The 27,949-nt window shown below is 41.3% G+C and overlaps 2 protein-coding genes and 1 long non-coding RNA gene across 4 annotated transcripts in view; 2 read left to right on the top strand and 1 right to left on the bottom strand.

The window, feature by feature from the left end:
• UTP4 (UTP4 small subunit processome component) overlaps nt 1-18,583 on the top strand; it is a 61,327-nt gene extending 42,744 nt beyond the window's left edge. Inside the window, exons 12-17 of the mRNA XM_004468124.4 lie at nt 5,110-5,266; nt 7,348-7,454; nt 14,304-14,399; nt 15,864-16,049; nt 17,404-17,511; nt 18,380-18,583. Coding sequence (XP_004468181.1) covers nt 5,110-5,266; nt 7,348-7,454; nt 14,304-14,399; nt 15,864-16,049; nt 17,404-17,511; nt 18,380-18,496 — 771 coding nt within the window. The 3' untranslated portion in view covers nt 18,497-18,583. The remainder of the gene's footprint in view (nt 1-5,109; nt 5,267-7,347; nt 7,455-14,303; nt 14,400-15,863; nt 16,050-17,403; nt 17,512-18,379) is intronic.
• On the bottom strand, nt 13,286-26,931 carry LOC131274313 (uncharacterized). Of its 2 annotated transcripts, none has more exons than XR_011646282.1 (3): nt 26,716-26,931; nt 25,790-26,081; nt 13,286-19,513 (listed from the first exon to the last, which is right to left on the bottom strand). It is a non-coding gene; the product is annotated as an uncharacterized lncRNA (long non-coding RNA). The 2 variants fall into 2 exon arrangements; XR_009181528.2 differs by having other exon boundaries at nt 26,600-26,901.
• An 87-nt stretch (nt 26,932-27,018) lies between these two features.
• The window catches only part of SNTB2 (syntrophin beta 2), a 129,561-nt gene continuing 128,630 nt past the window's right edge, over nt 27,019-27,949 (top strand). Inside the window, exon 1 of the mRNA XM_058279792.2 lies at nt 27,019-27,632. Within this exon, the coding sequence (XP_058135775.1) occupies nt 27,053-27,632 (580 nt within the window). The 5' untranslated portion in view covers nt 27,019-27,052. The remainder of the gene's footprint in view (nt 27,633-27,949) is intronic.

The following is a 27,949-nucleotide window of genomic DNA, read 5'->3' as shown; positions in this document are numbered from 1 at the left end:
CCATTCCGAGCTAACTTTTGCATAAGCTGTGAGATAGGAGTCCCCCTTCCTTCCCCTGCCTATGGATATCTAGTTCTCCCAGCACCACCCACTGAATTGACCATTCTGCACCAGCTGGGTGGGTCTGACAGGCCTGTCAAAAATCACTTGACCATAGAGGTGAGGGTCTACTTCCAAACCATCAACTGAGATCCATTGGTCCACATGTCCATCTTTAAGCCAATACCATGCTGTTTTTACCACTGTAGCTAGGTAATATAATTTAAGTCCAGAAGTGAGAGTCCTATAACTTCCCTTTTCCTTTTTAAGATGTTTCTGGCTATTTGGGGCCCCCCACTCTTCCAAATAAATATGATAATTGTGTTTTTCATTTGTTTAAAAAATGCTGGTGGTGTTTTTATTGAGACTGCACCAAATCTGCACAATAATTTGAGTAGAATTCACATTTTAACAACACCTAGTCTTCCAATCCACGAGCATGGAATGTTCCTCCAATTATCTAGTTTCTTTTCAATTCCTCCCTACAATGCATTATAGTTTCCTGAATATAAGTGCTCTAGATCTCTGGTCAAGTTTATTCCTTTTTTTTTTTAAGATTTATTTATTTATTTAACTCCCCCCCTCCCCTGGTTGTCTGTTCTTTGTGTCCATTTGCTGCATCTTGTTTCTTTTGTCCGCTTCCGTTGTTGTCAGCGGCAAGGGAAGTGTGGGTGGCACCATTCCTGGGCAGGCTGCACCTTCTTTCGCGCTGGGCGGCTCTCCTTACGGGCACACTCTTTGCGCGTGGGGCTCCCCTACGCGGGGGACACCCCTGGGTGGCACGGCACTCCTTGTGCGCATCAGCACTGCGCATGGGCCAGCGCCACACGGGTCAAGGAGGCCCAGGGTTTGGACCGCGGACCTCCCATGTGGTAGACGGACGCCCTAACCACTGGGCCAAGTCTGTTTCCCAAGTTTATTCCTAAATATTGGACTCCTCTAGTTGCTACCATAAATGAATTTTTTTCCTGACTTTCCTTTTCAGACTGCGCACCATGGCTGCATAGAAACACCACTGACCCCTGCATATCGATCCCGCATCCTGACACCCTATTGAAATGATTTATTAGCTCTGACAGCTCCCCTTTAGATATTCCAGAACTCTGCAGATACAGGATCATACCACCTGCAAATAGCGAAAGCCCTACCCTTCCCCTCTGATTCGGATGCTATCTACCTCTTCTTCTTGCCCAACTGCTCTAACCAGAACATCATCAACACTATATTCAACAATAGTGGCAACAGTGAGCATCCTTGTCCTACTCCTTACCTCAGTGGGAAAGCCCTCAATCTCCCACCATTGAGTTCAGTGTTAGCTGTGGGCTCGTCTTAAATGACCTCTGTCATGTTGAGAAAGTTTCCCTCAATTCCCATCTTTATAGTGTTTTCAAGAAAGGATGCTGTATCCTGTCATATGCCTTCTCTGCATCAAAATATAAGAGCATGTGATTTTTTTTCTTCTTTGATTTATTAATGTGGTGTATTAAGCTGACTGATCTTCCCATGTTGATCTGTTGTCTTCCTTGTTTCTTTAGGAGGCACCAGGAACTGAACCCAGGACTTCTGATGTGGGAGGCAGGCACCTATCGCTTGAGCCACCTCTGTTCCCAGCTTTGTTGTGTCTCTCATTGTTTTTTCTTCTTGTGTCTCTTGTTGCATTATCTTGCTACGTCAGCTTGCTGTGCCTGCCTGTTGTGTCAGCTCACTGTCTAGCTTGTCATCTTTAGGAGGCACCAGAAACCTCTGCTTCTACTTTGTTATGGCTCTCATTATGTTTTTCTTCTTGTGTCTCTTGTGTCATCTTGTTGTGTCAGCTCACTGTACCCGCCTGTCATACCAGCTTGCTGTCTTCTTTAGGAGGCACCAGGAACTGAACCATGAATTTCTCCTATATGGTAGGCAGGAGCTCAGTCATCTGAGCCACATCTGCTTTCCTCAAGCTCCCTTTTCTTTATTGATCCTCTGCCTATGTGTTCTGTCCAGTGCTGAGAGTGGTGTGTTGAAGTCTTCAGCTATTATTGTAGAGATACCTGTTTCTCCCTTCAGTTTTGGCAGTATTTGCCTCATGTATCTTCGGGCATCCTGGTTAGGTGCATATACATTTATGATTGTTATTTCTTCCTGGTAAATTTTCCTTTTTATTAATATATAATGTCCTTCCTTGTCTCTAATAACAGTTTTGCTTTTAAAGTCTCTTTCATCTGATAATAAGTACAGCTGCTTCAGCTTTTTGGGGTTACTGCATGCTTAGAATATCTTTTTCCAGCCTTTCACTTTCAATCTATTTGGTATCCTTGGGTCTAAGATGAGTCTCTTGGAGACAGCGTATATATGGCTCATATTTTCTTATTCATTTTGCCAGTCTTTGTCTTTTGATTGGTGAGTTTAATCCATTAACATTCAATATTATTACTGTAGAGCAGTTTTCTTATTTCACCCATTTTGACCTTTGGGTTTTATCTGTCATTTTATTTTCACTACTCTTGACGCTTTTAGCTATTGTTACTGATACAATCTTCGTTTCTAGACTCTTTTCCAAGTCTCTCCTTTCTTTTCAGGCTGTAGCACTCCATTTAGTATTTCCTGCAAGGCCGGTCTCTTTTTTGTAAACTCTCAGTTTCTGTTTACCTATGAACATTCTAAACTTGCCCTTGTTTTGACAGTCTTGCAAGATATAAGATTCTTCATTGGTGGTTTTTCTCTTGCAGTATCTTAAATATATCATACCACTGCCTTCTTGTCTCCATGGTTTCTGATGGGAAATCTGCATTTAATCTTATTGGGTATCCCTTATATGTTAAGCATCATTTTTCTCTTGCTGCCCTCTGAATTCTTTGGCATTTGACATTCTGATTAGTATGTGTCTCAGAGTTGATCTATTCAGATTTATTCGGATCAGAGTACATCGTGCTTCTTAGACACGGATATCTATGTCCTTTATTAGAGTTGGGAAATTTTCTACCGCTACTTCCTCAAATATTCCCTCCGCCTCCCCTTCCCCTTTCTTCTTCCCTGAGACACCCATGATATGTATGCCTGCACATTTCCTGCCATCATTTAGTTCCCTGAGATCCTGTTCCTTTCTCCATCTATTCTTTATATGTTTGCTTTCAGAGGCCATGTCTTCAGGCTCACCATTCTCTTCTTCTGCCTCCTCAAATCTGCTGCTACATGTCTCTAATGTACCTTCAGTCTCATTTACTGCACCCTTCATTCCCACAAAATCTGCCATCCTTTCACATATACCTTCAAATTATTTGTGCTCACCCAGTGTCTTCTAAATATCCTTAATCTCTTTAGCCATCTTATTGAATTTATTAAAGAGATCTGTTTGAGCATCCATGATCAGTTGTCTCAGCTCCTTTACATCATCTGGAGGCTTATCTTGTTCCTTAACTGTGCCACATCCCTGTCTCCCAGCATGGATTGCAATCCCTTATTGGTGTCTTGGCATCTGGCTTACTAAATGTATTTATTCTGGGTACAGTTTCTCTCTTTAGTCCAGGGCTTTCTTGCCTTTTCTTTCTTGCTGGTTGTGTAGTAGGAGCCAAGGATGCAATTGGTGCTGTAAGCTGTGAAGGCTGCATCAGGAATCGATGATGCTTCTTCCACTTTTCTTCTCTGGCTAGGGGTAGGGACAGAGCCACAGCTGTGTGTAATGATCCAAGTTGTGCAATACAAGACTGTAGTTGCCTGGAGAGACTGATGAAGCTTCACATCCCTTTTCCCCTTACCTGGGGCAGGGATAGAGCTGCATGTGTGGGCAGCATTCTATGCTATGTGGGTCCAAAATGACTACAGTTGCCCCGGTAGACTGACATAGCCTGCCCCTCGCCCCCAGTGGGGATGGACCCTCAGGAGTGCCCTACAATCTAATCTGTGTGGACTGCATATGCCTGCAGTTGCCCTGGAAGGCTGAGGGAGTCCTGTTCCTTCTGCCTTTTAGGGGGTGGGAATGCAACCACCAACACCCAGCAGTTCAGTCTGCATAGGCCAAAAGTGCCAGCCCCTTCCTATCCTATTGCAGGGTAGGTGTGGATCCACAGGTACCCACCAGTCCAGGCTGTGCAGGCTGTCAGTGCCTGCCATTGCCCTGAAAGGCTGAGGAAACCCAGCTCCCCTCCTATCCTACTTGGGGGCAGGGATGGAGCTACAGGTGTCCAGCTCTTCGGTCTGTGTGGGCCAGAAGCACCTGCAGTTTACCAGAGAGGTTGGGGAAACACAGTCCCTCTTTTGTCCTATTGGGGGTGGGAATAGAGTCACAGGTGGCCAATAGTCAAGTCCTTACGGTGAAAAGTGCCTCTAGTTGCCCTCAGAAGCTGAGGAAACACAGCTCTACTCCTACCCTATTGGGGTGTGGACATGGAGCCCTAGGTGACAAAGTTTTCATTCTGAGCAGGCTGAAAGAGCCTGCATTTACTTGGAGAGGCTGGTGCAGGTCCCCCCAGCTTCCTCCCTTTCGGAGGTGGGGCTGGAGCCTAGGCTAGGGCTGCAATCCAGTCTTGGTGGAAAGAAACCAGTTCCTAACTTCACTGTGATTTTTAGTCAGCCGAGGTTCCCTTCATGTGGGGGCGGGAGGGGGCGTTAAAATGACAGCTACCAGCCTCTTTCTGACTTGAACAGGTTCAAACTTTAGCTGTTCTTAGGATTATAAATTAGCCAGCTGAATTTACTCATCAGTAGCTGAAGTCAGTACCCAGCCATCTCTTCCTTCTCCGTTTTTGGGAAATGAAGCTTCCAACTCCAGCCATAGGATAGCTTCTGAGGTAGCTTGTACTGTGGGTGGGCACTGGCCTCTGCAGCTTGAGGTACTCTACTCATGTATCTCTGCAGATGGGCAGTTTCCTCCTTCCATACTTTTCAAGGATGCTGCAGGATACTCTTCTGTTCTCCTAGGACTCCCAAACAGGTGCTTAGATAGCTCTGAGTAATTACTAACTCCCCTATAGAACAAGCTGACCCTAGGAGCTCCATACTCTGCCCCCATCTTGCCCCTCCTCTTTGATTATTTTTGATAGGTTAAAGGTCTCACTTTTCTGACTTACTGACTTACTGTTGTTTGACCCTAAGGTTTCCAAAATGCCAACGTTCCTTCGCTCTGCCCTTCAGATTTTGTTTTCTGAAGACTCAACAAAGCTTTTTGTGGCATCAAATCAAGGATCTCTACATATCATTCAGCTATTGGAAGGAAGCTTCAAGCACCTGCATACTTTCCAGCCCCAGTCAGGTGGGAATTTGGGAACTGGCCATGAGAGAAGCGTCGGTATCTAAGATGATCTTTTTTTCCCCTTCTTAAACCTCATTGTCCTACCTTCACTAATGCTTTTCCCCACCCTGCAGGTACAACACTTACTTACATGTTTGCAATTTAAATTTGGAGATACCTGGTAAATGAAGACACTTGATGATATCTGAAATGTTCCACACACCTCATAATCTTTACTCACTGATCACTGATATTTTTCATTCATTATTTGGGGCCAAAGAAGTTTCACCACCCTTCTTAAGAGTTTTGTTAGCAGAGCAAGAAGAAAGTTAAAATCGTCTGTGATCCTGACACCTAGAAATAACTACTGTTAATATTTTGGTGTATTTCCAATATGTGTTTGTTGTAGGTATTTTGTGGACATTGTGTTTAGTTTGTTTTCATACATATGTAAATGCCTTATACATATAGTTCCATTATCTGTTAATTTAAATCTTATAACCATTTTTCCATGTTACTTGAGAACATGAATATGTGTGAATGACTTACGGTATATGTATGTAGGTAATTACTGAGGACTTAGTAACCAGCTTAGACTAATGTCTACCATAGTTTTTGATTCTTCCCATGATCATTTTTACTTCTTCTTGACCTGGAGTAGAGTGCTTCACTGTCATTTATGGTTCATTGATCTGGAAAATGAACTCTTAAATGCTCACTGTTCTCTAAAAGCAGGGGGAGATTCAGATTGGTAAACTGACATTGTTTCTTGAGCACCTGTATGTTTTTACCAGGCATTTCAAAACTTAGATTCTTTATCTTGCATTTACCACCCCTTAATATCAGCTGAGCATTATACATTTAACTGTTTTTTTTTCTTTTTCTGATCTTACTTCCCCTTGTAGTCAAGCTGGTTTCTTCACAGCCCTAAAACCTGTGTATTTCATTCCTTGTTGCTTAGATAGTACTGTGCTACACCACTGTGTCCCACCCATCCTGTATCATCTGGTTTATGTCTACTATTAAGCTTTCTCATTGTTTGAGAGCATTGCGTGCAACACATATTTTGGCATATAGCGTCATTGTGACTTTTTTGCCCATGAGTCTTTTTTTTTTTTTTTTTTAAGATTTATCATCCCCCCCCCCCTCCCCTTTCCCCCAGTGTCTGCTCTCTGTGTCCATTCGCTGTGTGTTCTTCCGTGTCTGCTTGTATTCTCATTGGGCGGTTCTGGGAACAGATCCTGGTACCTTCCAAAGCGGGAAAGCAGCATTTACTCTCTTGCACCACCTCAGCTCCTTTTTCTGCTACATCTTATTTTTTCTCCTTTTATTGTTTCATCTTGCTGCACCAGCTCTCAGCATCAGCCAGCACTCCTGAGCAGGGCAGCTTTCCTGCGCTGGGCAGCATTCCCATGCAGGGGGGGCACTCCCACGCAAGGGCTCACTTCTGCAAAGGGTGGCCTTCCAGTGTGGGCCGGCACGCCACGTAGGCCAGCTCACCACATGGGCCAGCTTGCCCTCCACCAGGAGGCCTTGGCATTGAACCCTGGTAGATAAGAGCCCAATTGGTTGAGTCATATCTTTTTCCCCACATGAGTCTTAATTGTTGCCAAATTGGTTCAAAGGCCCTTGAAGACAAAGATGGCTCATATGTGTCCCTCCTCCCCTAGTACTAAATATATATCAGTCATCCAATGCGTTAAATATATGATTCAAGACTATTGAACTTGCTGTTTGTCCATAACTTTGATTAAAACCTTTTGGTAAGAAAAGTGTTTGAAACAACTAGTTTAAACGATAGATTTTAGTGATAAATGCTACCCTGATTCTCCATTATTATACTAGGGAAGTTCTTACTCAGACCTGAGCAAATGATGTCTTCAGCTTTATCTCTCTGGTTACTCTTTATAGGAGGGATGGCTGAAGAAATGAAAAAAGGCAGGCAGAGCAACATTTAGAACTTATTTACAAAACTATTAAGAAATTACCATGTCAGTGATTTAAATTTCTGAGAGCCTATATTGGCTTTTGCCTTCATCCTAGGGCAGAGCTGGCTGTAGGTATTGGGCTAATTCAAAGTCTCACCTCTTTTGCTCTCACAGGGACAGTGGAGGCCATGTGTCTTTTAGCAGTCAGTCCAGATGGAAATTGGCTAGCTGCATCAGGTACCAGTGCTGGAGTCCATGTCTACAGCATAAAACATCTAAAGGTGAGCATAGGATTAAGTAGCAGCAGTTTGAATCACTATACAGGAGGAAGTCACCCCTTAGTTGTAAGATGCAAGGCAGTAGAGAGACTGACATTGGGAGAAGATGGCAGAGTAGGAACCTCTGGCACTCAGTCCTTCCACCAGAACAACTATTAAACATGTAGGAATAGTCTGACACAACCATTTTGAAGCTCCAAAGGCTAGAAGAACATTGTATAGCATCCAGAGAAGAGGGGGAGGAAGCAACATATTATATAGAGGGGAATCCCAGTGAGATTGAGTGCCAGTCAGTTTCTCATCAGAAACCATGGAGGCAAAAAGGCAATTGGTCAAAATTCCTAACGTGCCAAAGGAAAACAAGTGACAGCCAAGGATTTTATATCCAGCAAGACTCTTTTTCAAAAATGAGAGTGAGATTAAGACAGTCTCAGATAAAGAAAAGCTGAGGGAATGTCACCATAAGACCTACCCTAAAAGCAATACTAAAGGGAGTTCTTCAGACTGAAAGTAAAGGACACTAGACAGTGGTTCAAAGCAGCATAAAGAATTAAAAACCTGGTATAAAGATAATTATAAATGCCAGTATTGTATTGTTTTGATTGGTAAGAAACTTCTTACTTCCACAAGTGCTTAAAATGCAAATACATAAAAAGTAATGATAAATGTAGGTTTTTGGATATCCAATTTACAAAGGTATAAATTGTAACAAATACAAAAAAATAGTGCGGGGACAGAGATGTATAGGAAAAGTATATGTTCATGCTACTGATGTTAAGTTGGTATCAAACCAAATATAATTGTTCTGTATTTAGGATGTTTAATTTTAATCCTACAAGGAGAACAGATTAAAAATATATCCAGATAGAAATGATAAGACAGTCAATATGGTACAGCAAAAGAAAGCAAATAAATGCAGAAGTGGACTTTAATGGAAGTGAGGGACAAACAAGGGTCTAAGATTTAAACTTTCCAGTCAAAAGGCAGAAATTGCCATAATATATAAAACAGTATGACCCAGCTGTATGCAATCTGCAGGAGACTCCCCTTGAATTCATATTTACAAGTAGGTTGACGATAAAAGGATGAGAAAAAATACACTATGCAAATAGTAACTGAAAGAAAACAGGGCTGACTGCTAATACCAGATCAAATAGACTTTAAAACAAAATAGTTACAAGGGACAAAGATGGTCATTACATACTGATAAAGCACACAAATCAATAGAAAAATGTAACAATTATAAATATATGTGCACTTAGCAGCAGAGCTTCAAAATATATGAAGCAAATACAGATTAGAAGGGGAAATTGATGGTTCTTTCTTAAGAGAATGAGACTTTAACACACCATTCTTAATATTGGATAGAGCATCTAGTCAGAAGGTCAATAAGGAACTTCAGGACTTGATTAATAGAGTAAACCAACCAAACTTAACAAACATATAGAACAGTGTACCCAACAAAAACAGAATACACATTCTTCGTGAATGCCCATGGATCATTGTTCAGGATAGACCATATATTGACTTCAAAAGAAGTCTCAATAAATGCAAAAATTGATATCATGCAATGTATATCTCTGATGACAGTGGAATGAAGCTAGAAATCAGTAATAAGCAGATAGGGAAAATTCACAAATATGTGAAAATTAAACAACATACTCTTACCAGTGGGTTAAAGAGGAAATTAGAAGTGAAATCTTGAGGCGAATGAAAATGTAAATACATCCATAAGACTTATGGATGCAGAGAAGGCAGAAAAAAAAGAACAAATTAAACCCAAAGCAAGCATAAGGAAGGAAATAAAGATTAAAATAGAGATAAAGGTAATAGAAACAACAACAACAATAGAATCAACAAAACCAAAGTTCATTCTTTGAAAAGAAAAGCAAAATGGACAGATCTTTAGCTAGACTGAAAGAAAAACAGGATCCAAACAACAAAACTCAGAAATGAAAAGGTTGACATTACTACTGACCTCACTGAAATAAAAAGGACTATAAGTGGATACTGTGAACAACTGTATGCCAGTAAATTAAACAACCTGGATAAAATGGATAAATTCTTAGAAACACTCAAAACTACCTACACTGACTCAAAAAGAAATATCAACAAACCAATTACTAGTAAAGAGATTCAATCAGTAATTAAAGGTTCCAACAGTGAAAAGCCCAGGGCCATATGGCTTCACAGGGGAATTCTACCAGACATTCTAAGAAGGCTTAATTCCAGTTCTCAAATTCTTCCATAAAATTGAAGAGGATAGAACATTCCCAAACTCATTCTACGAGGCCAACATCACACTCATACTAAAACTGTAAAAAGATACAACAGGAAAAGAAAAATATAGACTAATATCTCTTGAATACAGATGCCAAAATCCTCAACAAAATACTAGCAAGCCAGGGAAGTGGCTGTGACTCGATTAGTTGGGCTCCTGTCTACCATATGGGAGGCCCCTAGATCGCCCGCCAGTGCCGCGGAGTGCCACCCGGCCCACCAGCACCACGGAGAGCTGACTCAGCAAGGTGATGCAACAAAAAGGGAGACAAGCAGAAACACAGAAGTGCGCACAGCGAATGGACACAGAAAGCAGACAACAAGCAAGCCGCAAGGGGTGGGGATAAATAAATAAATACAGACACAGAAGAATGCACAGCGAAAGGACACAGAGCAGATAGCAAGCAAAAAAAGCCACGGGTGTGGGGGGGATTAAAAAAAAAATTCTAGCAAGCCAAATCCAACATCATAGTATAAAATTATATACCTTGTCAAGTGGGATTTATCCCTGGTAGGCAAGATTGGTTCAACATAAGAAAATTAATGTAATACACATTAACATAAAGGGGGAGAAAACCACATGATCATTTCAGTTGACATTTGACAAAATATAGCATCCTTTCTTGATAAAAACCTTTTGAACACTAGGAATAGACCGAAACTTCCTCAACATGATAAAGGGCATACATGAAAAGCCCACAGCTAACATTCTACTCAATGGTGAAGGACTAAAAGCTTTTCCTTCAAGATCAGGAACAAGACAAGGATGCCTACTGTCACCACTGTTAGTCATCATTGTGCTGGAAGTTCTTGCCAGATGAGTTAGGCAAGAAAAAGAAGTAAAAGGCATCCAGATTGTAAAGAAATAAAATTGGGAAACGGACTTTGGCCCAGTGGTTAGGGCGTCCGTCTACCACATGGGAGGCCCGCGGTTCAAGCCCCAGGCCTCCTTGACCCGTGTGGAGCTGGCCCATGCACATTGCTGATGCGCGCATGAAGTGCCTTGCCACGTAAGGGTGTCCCCCGCGTAAGGGAGCCCCACGCGAAAGGAGTGCACCCATAGGGAGAGCCGCCCAGCGCGAAGGAGGGAGCAGCCTGCCGAGGAATGGCGCCGCCCACACTTCCCGTGCCGCTGACGACAACAGAAGCGGACAAAGAAACAAGACGCAGCAAAAAGACACAGAAAACAGACAACCGGGGGAGGGGAGGGGAATTAAATAAATAAAAATAAATCTTTAAAAAAAAAAAAAAAAGAAAATTTTCCCTATTTGCAGATGATTTGAGCTCATATATAGAAAATCCTTAAAAATCTTTAAGAAAGCTTCTAGAGTTAATATAAGGAGTTCAGCAAAGTGGTGCGATACAAGATAAACACCTGAAAAGCAGGAGCATTTCTATGTACAAGCAATGAACAGTCAGAAGAAGAAATTTTAAAAATTTCCATTCACAATAGCAACTAAAAGAATCAAATATCTTGGAATAAATCTAGCCAAGGATGTAAAGGACTTACACACAGAAAACTACAAAACATTGCTAAAAGAAATTTAAAAAGACCTAAATAAGGGAAGGATATTCCACGTTTATGGATTGGAATAGTAAATATTTATAAGATGTCAGTACTACCCAAAGCATGCAATGGATGTGTCACGATGATGGGAGAGAGAGTTGCTGTGGGGGGAGTGGGGGGTGGGGGCGGTGGGGTTGATTGGGACCTCATATTTTTTTAATGTAATTTTTAAAAATAATTCTAATTTAAAAAAAATACTACCCAAAGCAATTTATAGATTCAATGCAATTCCAATCAAAATTCTAACTACCTTGCAGAGATGGAAAAGCCAGTCATCAGATTTATGTGCAAGGATTAGGTGTCCCAAATAGCTAAAGCCAAAGGACTTTCTCACAAATGTAAAAGGGCAACCTATTCAATGGGAGAAAATTGGAAACCACATATCCGGTAAGTCTTTAGTATCCAGAATATATAAAGAAATCCTACAGGTCAACAATAAAAAGAAAACAATTAAAAAATGAGCAAAAGACTTGAATAGACATATCTCCAAAGAGGGTATACAAATGGTCAAAAAGCACATAGAAATATGTTCAACAGAGCCATTAGGGAATTGCAAGTCAAAACCACAATGAGGCGGTGGACTTGGCCCTGTGGTTAGGGCATCTGTCTACCACATGGGAGGTCCGCGGTTCAAACCCTGGGCCTCCTTGACCCGTGTGGAGGTGGCCCATGTGCTGTGCTGATGCGCACGCAAGGAGTGCCGTGCCACGCAAGGGTAAGCCCCGCATAGGGGAGCCCCACGCACAAGGAGTGCGCCCCGTAAGGAGAGCCGCCCAGAGCGAAAGAAAGTGCAGCCTGCCCAGGAATGACGCCACACACACGGAGAGCTGATGCAACAAGATGACGCAACAAAAAGAAACAGATTCCCATGCCGCTGACAACAGAAGCGGACAAAGAAGACGCAGCAAATAGACACAGAGAACAGACAACTGGGGGGGGGAAGGGGAGAGAAATAAATCTTTAAAAAAAAAACAAACCATAATGAGATACCATTTCACATATACTAAAATGGCTGCTGTTGGGGAAAAAAAAAAGTAAACTACCATTGTTGGAGAGAATGTGGAAAAATAGGAATACTCATTCATTGTTGATAAGAATGTAAAATGGTGCAGCTGCTGTGGAAGGCAATTTGGTGGTTCCTCAGAAAGATAAATTTAGAATTACCATGTGAACTGGTAGTGAACTGGTAGTGAACCATGTGAACTTAAGCAGTCCCACTGCTTAAGTATATACCCAGAAGAGTTGAAAACAGAAACGTGGGTATTTGCACATAGATGTTCATAGCAGCATTATTCACAATTGCCAAAAGATGTAAGCAACTCATGTATCCATCAACTGATCAGTAGATAAATAAAATGTGGTTTATACATACAGTGGAATATTTTCAGCCTTTAGAAGGAATGAAATCCTGATATATGTGACAACATGGATAAACCTTTAAGAAAACATCATGTTGAGTAAAATAAGCCAGACATTAAAGGACAAATATTGTATGATCTCACTGATTTAAAACAATTAGAATAAGCAAACTCATAGAGTCAGAATCTAGAACACAGGTTACCAGGGGTTGGGGTGGGGATAAAGAACGGCAAGCTAAGGTCTAATGTGTACAGGGTTCCTATTTGCAGTGACAGGAATGTTTTGGTAAAGAATGGTGATGGAAGCACAACATTGTGAACACAATTTACAGCACTGAAATATATATCTGAGTATGGTTAAAACAGGAAATGTTAGATTGTATATATGGTAACAATAAAATTTTTAAGAAAATCCATTGGACTATGCTACACAAAACATTGAACCCTAAGTTGAATGATGGACTTTAATAGTACAATTATAAAAATATGCTATCATCAGTTGTAGTAAATGTTCCACATCAATGCAAGGAGTTGGTGGTGCAGTGGTATATGAGAATCATATTTTATGCAGGATTTTTCTCTAAACCCACCACTTCTTCAATAAAGGGTGAAAAAAAAAAGATTCAAAGCAGATTGGTGTAAGTTTACTTACATTTTTTACTAACAATTTTTCTTGTTTTGGAATCCTTTTTACTATAAACAGTATGCATTTATTTCATTAGTTTCAGTGTATAATATCAAGATTGCTTTTAAATTTATAACATTTAAAACCAGTCATTGGAAACAGTAAAGCCATTTATGCACAAAATTTCAAATTAAGAATTTGTGGATGGTGAATCCACATCAAGGTTTTTTCTATATTTTGAGGAGGTTAAATAGTAGCAAGGAAATTCTGATTTATACAGATAAATATTTTAGATGGTAAGTTTTCCTTTAATAGCTCACCTTGCTATCTTGATACTTTTGAATTAAACAGAACCATAAACTTGGAAAAGAATAGTAGAAGTTTTTTCATTAATCACAAATAATGAAAATGTCATCCACACATTAAATAACTAATGACTATAAGTCCTCACCTTTCCTCATCTTAAAAGTCAAATAAGAACTACCCAACCTTGCAATAAGCATTAAAAATGAAAGCATAGAACAGTATCAAAGTGCAGTATTTAATAGGTTTGCCTGTTACCGCATAGCTGAATCTATAATACATTGTGGCAAGAGCATGAGCTTAGCATGGGGTTTGACCCCTGCCTGGCCTTTCAGAAGGGTGTTGTTGCATAGTGGTACACTTGCCTTGCAGTTTTACATAAATGTTCATACCTCAGCATTAAATTCTTTTAAATCCATTGTATACAGCTATAGGCTCTCTGATAAATGACGTGTTTTTGAGCAATTCATATACAGAGATAGCAGAGAAAACTTTAGTATGGCTTCTGAAAATGCTGTCAGTATTTTTAAGCAGTTAAGTAGGAATTAAAAACAAGAAAGTTCATTGTTTGAGGAAATACCTGAAATTTATTGGAACTTCCACAGACCCCTTAAGAGTTAAAAAGAACACTATTTAAAAACAAATGACCTTGACTGTCCAGTTTTTCTTATGGGAAGGCATCTTACAGAATTTTGTCTTGGTCTGTTACTTGTTCCCAGCCTCACTGCACAGTCCCTGCTTACAATTTCCCTGTGACTGCCCTGGCCATCGCCCCCAATACCAATAACCTTGTCATCGCTCATTCCGACCAGCAGGTAAGAGAGATTCAGTGCTATCTAATTCCTTCTTGCTGGATAGTAATCTGGAAACTGAGATAATGACAATTTTGAATGAGCTTTTCTTTGAAGGTGCTGGAAGGTACAAAAGTATTTTTCTTGTGTGTGAGGTAAAGCTGCCAGTTCTTCGTGAGCTCATAGAGGCTAGCAGTATCCCTGGGCTTGATGAGATGCAGTTTAATGGTGAAGCACTGATATTTTAGAGTAAAGAGGCACAGGAAGGTGGAGGGATTGTGAATACTCATTTTACTGATTGTTTTTAGAGATGACATGGACTTAGTGTTAAACTGAATACAGGTTGGGATAAGACTTAAAAAATGAAGTGGCTAACATTACATAGCAATTTCATTTTTGTAGATAAGTTAATCAGGCCATAGCGAAGGGGTTTAACTAAGATCACGTACTAATCTCAGCCAAAACTAGTGCTTGGTCTAGTGCTTTTTTCTTTACTAAGTTGGAAGGAGAAGATTTTAATTTGTAAGGAGAAGATCTTTACAATAACTTGGGCTATAGAACTCACCTTATAAAATTATCCATACTTGTGTATTCTTATCTATAAAATATGAGTGATAATACATACCACACTGACCTGTTGGAAGGATTAAATGTGGTCTGGGAATTATAGTTAAGTAGATTGCAAGGCATATGATGCTTACGACTTTGATCAGCAGTTTTTACATATATGCATGCACAACACATACATGTGCTATCTGACATGAACTCTTTCAGTTTCATGGATTTGTGTCTTTGATCAAAGGCTGAAAGATCATTGACAACAGATCCTTGCCTTTGTCACAGAACTAGTGGGAGGGTTTTTTTTACCTGTTAAATTAGGAAAGATCAGAGTTGATAATACACAGTGTTATGAGGATATGGGTAAACAGTACTCTCATGCGTTGCATAAATTAGCATAATCTCTTTGGAGAATATTTTGGGCAGTATCTTAAATTTCATGGCCACATAATCTTTGGTCTAGATATTCCAATTCTAAGAGGTCTTCCTACAGATATGCTTTCAATTGTGCAAAAGGAGATAATTCATTGCAATCTTGTTTGTAGTAGCCAAAGATTGGAAGTAAATGTCCATTAAGGAAAACTAGATAAGTAAATTATAGCACATCCATAAAATGGGGGGGATTATCGTGTATCCTTTAATAAAAACAAGGTACAGAAGAGTGTGTATTGTGTACATAAAGTATCTTTGAAAAAATTAGGGAATAGAAGGCTGCTTTTGTCTTGGGGAAAGGAGGGGTTAAGATTAAAGGGTGACTTCTGTGTAAGCCTTTCTTTGCTGTTTGAATTTTTTATTCTGTAATTTACCTTTTAAAATTTATTTTCTAAAAAGTGGGAAAGCATAAGGCTGAACATGATGCTGTCAAGGTTTGTATAGATATTTTCTGGTTAAGGACAGGGAGATATTCCTCTGTATCATATTCTTTCCCAGGTGTTTGAGTATAGCATCCCAGACAAACAGTATACAGAGTGGAGCCGGACCATTCAGAAGCAGGGGTTTCACCACCTTTGGCTCCAACGGGATACTCCCATCACACACATCAGTTTTCATCCCAAAAGACCAATGCACATCCTTCTCCATGATGCCTACATGTTCTGCATCATTGACAAGTCATTGGTAAGTTCTTTTTCACCATCTCCTGTCCTCTCACTGAATCTTGTTTAATTAGAAATCAAATTCTAAAACCAACAAGTACAATAAGATAGAGGAAGGAGAACCAGAATAAAGTGTATTCTCTGGAGGAGAGGAACTTTTTTTTTTACAGGTTTCCTCATTTAGGTTCCCACGCTTATGAAAGGAAGGAGTAGGCATTTGTTTACTGGGTTTTGCTGACTTGACTATTTCTTTACTTTGCTTATGAGCAAAGAAACAGAACTGGGAAAGCAAATAGGTCAGTATTCAGAAGGTGACCTTTCTGGGGAATGCTGTTTATTTGGCTAAATCACAATTTTGAACCCCTGCCCCAGGGTAACTGAATAACCGGGTTTCACTAAGGGATAAATGGCTGAGGTTTTGCCCACTTGTGTCCCTTGGTTGAATATACTGAAACGCTATCTGCAGGTTTGAAGAGTTGGGACTTAATGTCTTAAATGCAGTCCAGCTAGGAAAATTCCATTCTTCATTGCTGTGATTTAGGTGGGATGTGAGTATTTTTTTCAGTGTTAGATTCCAGCCTCTTTGCCAGCTGCTGCTTTAATTCACCCCAAATTTACTTCTCTTTTCTGGGCAGGCACTTTGTTTCCTAGGAGCATTGTGAGCTGTGGCCATGCCTGTAATGTGCTTTGGCTTAGATCACAACCAACATGCTGTATTTTGTTATAACTGGAGATGGGGCTGGATGGAACATGGAGAGCAGGAGATAGCTCTAGAGGAGGAGTGCATGGTGATGTGTTGCTAGAACTCATCTTGTGGACCTTGTATCTTCTGGATGTGGGAAGCAGAGCTGGCTGACAAGTGCTTTCTGTGGGATGACTGATACAGGAAGAGCCCCTCCCCCTTGCTCACCTCTTTGTAACTCAGCCCAGATAGTTTTTTCCAAGCATTGGTGATAAGTCCATCACTTCCTCATGCTGGGCAGAGTTATTTTCCAAGGAAGTAAGAGATGAAATATCATTTGCTTGGCAAGAGGCCATCTCTTGCAGTGTCAGTGATATCAGTGGAAATGGTTTGTGTTTAGGCTTTGCCCAAGGAGAACTTCAGTCACTTGGCCGGTGTGCATTCTGGTTGGAGGAGAATCTAGAATGCGGGGCTGAGTTCCTGCATATGCCAGTTTCTTCTTTTCTAACAAAGTGCTACTGACAAGACTGGCCAGAAGCCCCACTTTGATCTTGCTGGCTTGGAGTACCAAGCTGTCTTTTGCCTCACATTTCTACCCTCTACAGTATGGTATTTCCCAAAAAACACTGTAGTCCTTGGGTCTGTAGAAGCCCAGTAAAAACAATGATTTTACAGTATATTTTTATCTTTTTAGCCTCTTCCAAATGACAAAACTTTACTGTACAGTCCACTTTCTGTCACAAATGAACCAGATGTCAGGAAGCGCACGGCCCATGCCTTTAAAATTTCTAAGAAATACAAGGTAAGACATCTTTTGTTGTATTCCGGATAGTTGATTGCTTGTGATGTTATAAAAATGTACTAAATTTCTCAAAAAGACAGTAACACCTTCATTTTACATGCAGAGGACCACATTTTGGGGAGACAGTTTACCTTTTTGAGAATATCCCCTATGTCTTGTTTTTATTGTTCTTGCCTCTATAGTTTAGAGGCAGGTACATCATATTTATAGTCAAAATGAAATGCACAGATAGTGAGAAATGGTCTTGGAACTCAGTTAGTCAAGCTGGCTTTTGAATTTTTGACTTCTGATTGAAAATGTTCCACAAGATTTTAAGCACATGTAAGTCATTTAATTTATTATGACTTTTTCCTTTCACTGTATATAAAACAAATCTCTATTGAACTTACGATATTACAACTATTTGGAGCCATTTCAGAAGTTCCATATTCATACTGCTCAGATTGGATTTCCTTTGGGGTTCTGGGACATCTTCCCAGGGATCTGCAAGAATTTTTTTTTTAAAGCAGGGGAAGATCTGTAAATTATTCATATAAATTATTGATGCATTTTTAACTTGCCAGTTTCCAAGAATCTGGTATCCAAAGCCCCTCAATTAACATTGATTCCTAAGAAATCAGAGAATCATAGATTTCCTGTTCAAAAAAACATGAACAACCTGTTGAAATTGTTTATGCGTGATCTCGGTTAAAAGCTCCTAACCTTTCCAAGCATTTTGAGCCCTGGGACAGGAAAGATCATCAGAGGTTAACTTAAGACCAGCCTCGATTTAAGGAACACACCTTTTAGCCCTAGTTAGTACATTCAGGATGTGTCCTTGAGCCTATGAAACACCTGGTGCAATCACCATCATCTTTCTGACCTGTAGCCTCTCCTCTTCATGGATCTTTTGGATGAAAGAACACTCGTGGCAGTAGAACGGCCCCTGGATGACATTATTGCTCAGCTCCCACCGCCAATCAAAAAGAAGAAATTTGGAACCTAAAACAAGGCACTGTCTGTGTCTCCTTTCTTGAACTGTCTACCCTGTTTCTTTTCACAAATCATGACAATAAAACAAAGTTATTCTTTACGAATAGTCATCGTAAATATTATCTTCAAAAATAATGGACAGTAATTTCCCTTCATTGAATGAAACTGAACAGGAACTCCAAGGTATCTTTAGTTGGCATAAGGTTTCCGATAGCTATAAACTCATCAAACTTTCGCAAGGTCCTATTTGTTCTTCAGAGGATGATCTTAGAAAAAAAGATGATCATTGTTCTCTACTCCCAAACCTAAGGCTTCAGAGGGCTGATGACCCTCATTGTCCCTCACTCTCTGTAAGCCCTTGTGTTCAGCCTAGGGAGAGGAGTGGGAATGTTCTCAGCATTGCCCTAGGGGCCAGGGAACTGTGCTTACTTGAAAATTCAACATAGTCTGACTACCAATATCAGTAATCATCCTTAAGAGTTCAAGAAGAATTTCAAACACAGCATTTTAAGGGAGTGCTCTATCTGAATAATAAATGCTTTGGGTTTTGGTAGTTAGCTATTAATTTTGTTTTAAAAAAACACCAGCTTTGGGGATAGCAGTCCCATAAACAATCTTTCACCTGTTGCACAGCAATTACAGAAGTCGAGGAAACATTGGGCAGGGCTTTTTTAGGGAGTAGAAGTAGCAGTGGAGATCAGAGAGCCTGCTGTATATTCATTCACCTTCTCTGCCCTCTTCCACCTGCTTTGACTTTCTGCCCCCTCCACTAGGTAACTTGCTTTAATATGATCTTTTAAGTTAGAAAGTGAAGAACTATAGTTAACCTGAACCAAGCAAAGAGATTTCTTTCCCGCCTCAGTGTATGTATTCTGTTGCATTCCTGTGGAAACCCAGTATATGGGGTTTTAATTTGATTGTTTTTTAGATGGAGGGCCATAGTATAAGCAGAGAAGCATGTAGGTTCTGATGACATCATGACCGAAGTGCTGGTAAGAAACCATAGCTAAGATGAACCCCACTCTCCAATCTGGAAAGAGAAAGTAAATGTAAGAATTCAAGGTAGATGTGTGAGATGAGAATTAACAGGGGAAATAAAATAGATGAATGGAGACTGATAATTTAAAACCTAAAGGACAGCCTGTTTCAGGTTTGATAAGAGGGAACAGATAAAACAGGGTTTTTAATGGATGCCACTTAACCTCTGTTCTCTCTCTTTTTTTTTTTTTTTTTTTTTTTTTTACTGTGAAAGGAGCAATTTTAACAAATAAGTGCAACTCTTTAGGTCATCTGTATAAAGTAGCTTTCCTTTTACTTGAATATATTTCTTTCTGGAAGTGAGGCATTTTTCTCCCAGTCTGCATGAGACTCTACTTTCAGTAGATCCTGCCTTCATAAGAAACGTTTTAGGTCCTCTTGTCTCTTTGAAACCAAAGTTCAAATCACTGATCTACACTGAATGTTTGTGACCAGAAGGAGACTAAGATACCTTAAATATTAACTCCCTTGCTTTTCCTGGCCCTAGAGCTATAAATTTAGAGAATCCTTATTAACTGATTTCTAGTATAAGCCTTGACTTACTCAACCTCAAATATATTTTAATGCCTTGTGCATGTGGAGGGTGTAATTCTGACGGAGAGGGTTCACAGGATCATTTGGACAAAGCAGTCAAACTTCTGAAAGTAGAAAGCATTCCTCTGCAACTTTTTCAGCCAGGGATTTGAACTTCCATAAATGGTATGGGAAGGAAGAGCTTTGGGTCTTGAAATTCTTCCTAACTAAAACACTTAGAATACAAATGAAGCAGAAACTGATTGGGGCACATTAGAGAAATTGGGGCAAGGGAAGGCAAAACCAGTATCAAATAAGAACATGTCAGTGCATGCTGTCCAGGTGTTTTTACTTTGGGGCTTTGTCTAAACTTGGATAATTAAAGTAGTTTGGGGTTTTGTTTCTGTTTTGGGCATTTTGCAAACGGCTGTTCTTACTTGGGTTCTATAGAAAAATTTTGATGAGACAGCCTGGGAATGGTGGCCATTTTTTTGCTAAACCTGACTCATATGCTTTAGAAATTCACTTTTCTCATATAGTAATTAGTAATCTGATCTCTACATATATAGTTTGTCTTTCACCATGAAGAGTATAGCAAATTAGACTGAGACACTAACATCTTGGAATGTTGGAAGATAGAAAAGATAAAGATCATCTAGTTTGGTGATTTTTCAAGTTTTGTTTTTTTTAAGCATCAAAACTTTCTTAAAGTGGAGCCTTAATCTGAACCACAATATGCAACATAGGTAAAAATAGAGTTCTTCTGGCTCTTTGGGGATAGGGAGGAGAGGCAGCTGAGGTATATAAAAACTGGTGACTCTTGACCTCATTTTTATACGTCATAAAACAGAGGATGAAGAGGTGATTTTTCTAGTGGTCAGATGGTGAATTTTAGAGGCCAAGGCAGCATTCTTATGGTTATTCCCCCACTGTTTCTTGATCATAGGGACCCAATTGTGATGTGATGATTTACACAAGGATTTTACATCATTGTGTTATTGGCTACAGGACAGAGAATATCTTGCTCTGAGTGAGTGCTTGACTTTGCTATATTATTAGGTTATGTGGGCAGATTTTTGAGTTAATCATAGAGTGTTCTAATGAACAGCCTTGTACAGTGTCTCCTGTTGCTCAGATGGGAGTGTTTTTCTAGTTAATTCTTAGGAATGGACTTGGTAGTTCAGAGTGTACCTATTTTCTTTCACTTTTAATTGGTGCAGCCAAATTGCCCTTCTGAGTGGCTGTTTTCCTATCAATACGTTTGAAAGTACTCACTTCTTTATACTTTGCTGATGGTTAACAGACATTAATTTTAGCCCATCAAATGGGTAAAAAATAGTATCTCATTTTATTTTGCATTTCCCTGCTTACTAATGAGATTGCACACGCTCATGTGTTTTGGTTATTTGGCTAGTTGCCTAAATTGCATATTCATACCTCACCCCTCCCCTTTTTTGTCTTTTTCTTTCATATTTTAAGCTATTCTTTTATGATCTAGATCAGCACTGTTCAATTGAACTTTTTGTTTTGATGGGCATGTTGTATATCCACCCTATCCAATAAGGTAGCTACTAGTCACATTTGCTACTAGCACTTGAAATGTGGCTTTTTCAGTGAGGAATAAAATTTAAAATTTTACTTATTTTAATTAATTTTAAATAGCCACATTTAATTTTAATTTAAATAGGATAGTGGCTACTGTGTAGGATGGTGCAAATCTAGATATTAAAGCTTAACTCTGTGTCAGCCTTTGTCTTTAGGTAAGTTACAGTACTTTATACTCACTTAACATACATTTATTGAGTGTTTACTATATGCCACCAACCAAGAACACGTGAAAGATATGATCTCAGCCCTCAAGAACTACACAGCTTAATTTGGGAGAGAAATAGGTAGATCAGTGATGCTGCATTAGAGATAAACATAGACAAGAGGCACCTAAGCAGTAGGTTTAGGGGATGGGATTGGAGTTAGAAAGTCTTAGAACTAACTCTTGGAGTTGGGTGCTAATTAGCAAGATGAAAGGGAGAGGAGAAGATACATTCCTGGACTCTTCTTACTGCAAAGGCTTGAAGTAAGAGAGCATAGTAGTTCCACGTGGTTTGAAACATGGGATATATTAGAAATGGAGGAAAATGAGGCCAACAGGGCAGACATGGCCTACATAATACTGAGAGCATGTAATGTCTCAGAATCAGGAAAGCTGATGCCAGGAGAGTGACAGCTTCACTACGTGATAGTAATTAAGAACCAGATGAGGTTCATAGAAAAGGTAAGTGTAGAACGGTCTCCTCAGAGGGAAGCTGAGCAGTTTGGAAAAGTGTGTGGAAAAGACAAGTAGATTTGGATATAGACTCCTTAAGTTAACATGTAATAAGAAATAGGACCAGTTAAGGGTAGACCTTCAAGTCTGGTTAAGAATTTTCAATCATTAGAAAATATAGTTGTGTGTTACAGATGCAAAGGAACGGCCTATTTGGGTGAACAAGCGGCAGAAAAGACTGAAATTAGGGAGGCAAAAAACATGATGTAATGGAGGTTCTTGATAGGGGTCCATGGAAGGACTTTAGGGGCTAAATTGGCTATTGCATTAACCTACTCAGGAGAGGTAAAGCTGTAGAGGTAAAACTACTACAGACGTAAATAAATATGATGTTATCTGATTGCATATGAAAGATGAGAGTCAAGCTGACTAGAAGACTACAAAGTTCTGTTAGAAGGGGTGATGGATGAAAGTGGATCTAATTTTAACTTCATGGCAATTATAAAATTTCCACATCTGTCAAATTAAACAACGATTTTCCATACCTAAGTGGATTCAACAAAACTAACCTGTTTAGTGTATACTTGCTAATATTTTCACAAAAAGTCACAGCGCTACAAAACTGTCACCAGCTGCTTCTCATTAGGAGTGTGGTTAGCAGATGTGGTTTTTCACAGTCATAATGCATGAGATAGTTAAATCCATTTTTGTGGGTTTCAGATGGATAGTGGTTTATCTTGGCGGGATAAATTTTAAAATGTGCTTGCATCAGCTAAATGATGTATGTGTATCTTTCTCTTTTACTTCATGTTTGTTTGTGGAGAGAAAATATGTTTTAGGATATTTCTCCCAGAAGGCAAAGTAATGCTATGTATGGAGAGGGATAACTGATCAGTCTTTTAACCGGGGAAGTTATGCGTGGATAATTTTTCAAGGTTGGACATTGCATTGGTTATCTTTCAAGCTTATTTCTCCCTTTGGTCTTTTCTTAATTAAGTAATTGAGCCGCTCTAGCTTTTGTTCCTTTGGCATTAGGCCACCTTTGTGGCAGTGACCTTCAGGCTTGCTAAGAGCTGTGATTTTTGCCTGGAGCCCTCCTTCCTATGAAATTACACAACACTCAAACCTTGGAACCAGCCCCAGATCCACTAATTCTTTCCTTTGACAACTCTTGGCAATATACATTCCTTTCAGCCAAAGTGTAGCTTTATACAGGATCTTTTTGTCACTGAAATTAATTTGGCCATTTGCCTTTTAAGCCTGGAATCACATGGCATTATGGCAGACTCATTCCTAAATCAAATATAGACTCTCAACTGGCGAGTTTCTACCAAAGGTTTTTTTTTTTGCTCTACTGAAGGGCAACAGGTAATAATAATAATAGCAGTGGAGTGCTTTTTATGGACCCCTTACTGTGCAGGCACTGTGCTGCTAGGCACTTTACATATATTGTGTCACTCAGTCCTCACAACCACCCTTAGATGTAGAAGGTTTGAATTTTTCCAAAGAAGAAACAGGCCCATGACCTTTAGTCCCTTAACCGTTATGATATAGCTGATAAAGGACCAAACCAACATTTGAGCATTATGCTCTTAATTACCATGATATACTTACTATACATCCAGTATGAGAAAGGAAAAAAAAGACCATTCTTCCCCTCACACTTGGAGTTTGAGAGAACAGAATCAGAGCCTCAGTCACAGAATTTTAAGATAAAATGGAACTGAGAGACCTAATCCAACCCCCTCGTTTTAAAGTAGCAATGATCCCTTTCTCCGTCAGAGAAACTATAAGGTAACAGTTTGAGCAGAGGAGAATAGATATTGATAGGTGACAGGAATGAAAGGTTAAGAATCGTCCAGCCATTTCCTTTTTAGAGTTAGATAAAATGTCTTTCCAAAGAATTATCTAAACTGGCTTACTGTCTTTAAGGAACTGTGGAAACAGATGTGTATTTTTATTTTAGGTTTCATTATCCATAGTAAGTATATTTTCACTTCTTGAGATTTCCTAGATGGTAATTTTCACTCTGCAAGGAACCAGTAACTGCCATAGGGATTATCTGAAAAGACTACAGTATGAGAAGTACTGAATTTCAGTTATGTGTTGAGTTCTTTCTGTGCAAGGCAGTAGGTTTGGAATAGTGGGAATAAGTCAGTGGGTGATCCTTGTCTTCCTATAGTTTATAATCTACTTGGGCAAAAGCCAGGCAAAGGATAAAATCAAAGGAAAAATATCCACTAGTTGAGTGGTTAAGAGAAAGCTGGGATAAAAGATCTTGCTAAGTGGGAATGAGGTTGAAGGGGGCAGGTGTTTGGAAGGCATCATTGGGAGACATTGATGAGTTTGGCAGATGTGAAAGTAGTAATGAAAGAGAATGTTGAAAAAAATTAAATTTGGGTTCTTAGGGTGGAGGGTATTGTAAATGCACTTAGAGAGTTTGAGAATTTTTCTGTGGATAAAAAAATTGGAACACATACCAATCTTTACTTCCTTCTCGACTCAGTTAAATATTTTGTTGCAAAACTTGGCTATCTTATGTAAGTGACCTAACTCACTTCTAGATTGAAGATGTATGCATTCCTCCAACTCTGTTGACCAAAAGGCCTTGATATTCTTGGAATTTCTAGAATTTCCACCATTTCCCTTTTGCTAATAAGGCGTCCTGAAGTGCTCAATGCACAAGTCATTACATATGTAAAAGTGTTAAAAATAGTGCTCATACTCTAAGGAATCAGCTAAGTGCTCGCTAATAAGCACAGATTTCACATAACTCAGGCCTCTGGAGGCTCACGCCTCAGCTGGAGCAAAGCCAGAAATATCTGTGACTGCAGGTGCACTTGGGCACATCAGGACCTGCCAAACAGCGAGCTGGCTTCATTGCAGTTGATTTAGGAGGCAGCTGGAGGGTTGAGCTTTTGCTGATGTTTGCAGCTTGGGAAATCCTTTCTCACTAATTGCAAAGAGGAATCTGTTGTAATGATTTTTTTGGTAGGATACTTTTCTCACTTTGAACTCTTTCTTTGGGTTCTGGGTGCTTCCTACTTTTATTTTTTCATTCCTGATATAGGAGGACCTTTGGAAGTTTCTGCTTATCTATGAAAGTGCATTGATAGAGTGGCACATGGACATGGCTGACGAGCCTTAACATGTACTTCATGAACAAGCAGGTATACAGGCCCTTTTACAGGAATTGGTACATTCTCCCCCTGCTTGCCTGCCCCCCAGAAGGGAACATGGGATTTCACTTGTTAATGCTAAAGCAAAGTTTGAGGCACCTTGACCTCATGTTTTTGCTGAGAGCTCTGTTTTATTTATTACTGTGGTAACATTCATTCCATATACAATTTCTCATTTTAGCCACTTTCATACAATTCAGTGATATACAATTTCATACAATTCAGTGATATTAATTACAGTCGCAATATGTGCGATCACTACCATCCGTTACCAAAACTTTATCAACCCAAATAAAAACTAGTTTCTACTCACCATTTCCCCTTCTCCTCCCCCAGCTCCTAATCCACTTTCTCAGTTTTGAGGTCTGAGATATTAGTGAAAAGCACTGAATTAGGAGGCCAGGGGGTCTGAAGGGAGTTGTGGACTCTGCTTCCTCACCATGGACTTTGGGCTGGGGCCTTTGGCTTTGGGCCTCAGTTTCCTCAGCTTTTCCGTGAAGCTGGAAGAAGTGGGCAGATTATTTCATCACGTCTTTACATAAAAGTTGTTGCAGGCTCTGCAGTATGTACAGCAGTGGTTCAGGGCCTTTGGTCCTGGGATCGCTCTGCAAATTGAATAAAAGCCATTACCAATTTTTGTATACAGTTTCTGGGAATGCCATTTACACTTGCCCCAACAAAAGGCAATGGCCCCCAGATAAGCAAAGAAGCTTTTCACACTCATACAACCTCCACTGACCCTATACTCTCTGTTCACACTGGAATTCTGGCATCTTCCTTAGTAACATGATCTGCAAATACCTTTGAAGCCTACCTATTGTGACTGCAGGGCTGAGGAAGACATGGTCGCCTCTCACATTATAGGTAAGTAAACAGGTAATTACAAAGCAGAATGCCAAGTGTTTAGATTCGTGTCTCCAGACCTTTGCTTAAACTGTTTCCTCTACTTGAGCTGGTTCACCCTCCAATGTCGCCTCTGTAAAGCTGACCCGTTAGCCGAACCAAATGTTCCTTCCACTCTGCTCTCGGTCTAAGTCATTAAGCACATAGACTCACATCCCATTGGCTGGATATGCCCCTCCCTCCCCCCCTCCCCCCGCCCCACTAGACCGTGAGCTCTTACTGTGGTACGTTTTATTCAGCTCATCTCCAGGGGCTCAAAAGAAGCCGGAGCACACGGCCGAGCGCTCAATGAAAACGGAAGGAACCAATCGAAGCAAGAATGAATGTGCAACTCACATCTTGCAGGCTTGCAAAGTGCTTCTGGAAACAATTTGCTTTCTGTGCCCAGGCAGCTCACGTGAACTGGTTAGAGGTCAGGGGTTAGAGGGGACAGCGGGGAACGAACGGAAGGTCTACAAGCGAGGGAGCCTCGCCGCGCTCCTGCTGTCCAGGGCCTGGAGGTCAGGTCGGGGGACTCCCAGCAACTTCTTACCCTCCCGGAAGTGGCTCCGCGGGCTTCTCCCCGCCCCTCCGGGAGGTGGGCGTGGCTTATGAATAATAAATCGCCGCGGGGGAGGTGCCGGGCCCGCCCCCTCAGGCGGGAAGGGGGAAGCGCCGAGGCTGCCTGACTGGAATGAGGGTAGCTGCGGCGACTGCGGCGGCGGGAGCGGGGCCGGCCATGGCGGTGTGGACGCGGGCCACCAAAGCGGGGCTGGTGGAGCTGCTGCTGAGGGAGCGCTGGGTCCGGGTGGTGGCCGAGCTGAGCGGCGAGAGCCTGAGTCTGACGGGCGACGCGGCGGCGGCCGAGCCCGAGCCGATTTTGGGGCCGGCGGCGGCCGCCTTTAACGGCCTCCCGAACGGCGGCGGCGCCGGCGACTCGCTGCCGGGGAGCCCGAGCCGCGGCCTGGGGCCCCCGAGCCCGCCGGCACCTCCGCGGAGCCCCGCGGGCGAGGCGGGCGCGTCACCGCCCGTGCGCCGGGTGCGGGTGGTGAAGCAGGAGGCGGGCGGCCTGGGCATCAGCATCAAGGGCGGCCGCGAGAACCGGATGCCGATCCTCATCTCCAAGATCTTCCCCGGGCTGGCCGCCGACCAGAGCCGGGCGCTGCGGCTGGGCGACGCCATCCTGTCGGTGAACGGCACCGACCTGCGCCAGGCCACCCACGACCAGGCCGTGCAGGCGCTGAAGCGCGCGGGCAAGGAGGTGCTGCTGGAGGGTGAGCGGGGCCGGCGGGCGGGCGGGCGGCGCTCGGGCTCGCCGCGCTACTTTGTTTCTGTCACCCTGCCCCCTTTGCGAGCGGGTCGGTGCCCTCCCGCTCCGCAGTGCTTTCCTTCCCCTCTCCTTGTGGCTCCTAGCTCCCCGGACCCCGTGTTCTCGGGGCTTCGAGTGTGGAAAAACGGATGCTTCTTGCGGGAAAAGTTGGGCGCCAGCCGAAGCGTGGCTTGCAGTCCCCAAGGGAGGCTGGGTCGAGATCTAGTCCTAAGCAGCCGCGCATGAAGCGGCCCCCCTCCCCTCGGCCCGATTAGTTTGCAG

Source organism: Dasypus novemcinctus, chromosome 18, assembly GCF_030445035.2.
Source record: "Dasypus novemcinctus isolate mDasNov1 chromosome 18, mDasNov1.1.hap2, whole genome shotgun sequence".
NCBI lineage: Eukaryota > Metazoa > Chordata > Mammalia > Cingulata > Dasypodidae > Dasypus > Dasypus novemcinctus.
This window is presented reverse-complemented; position numbering and strand designations above follow the sequence as displayed.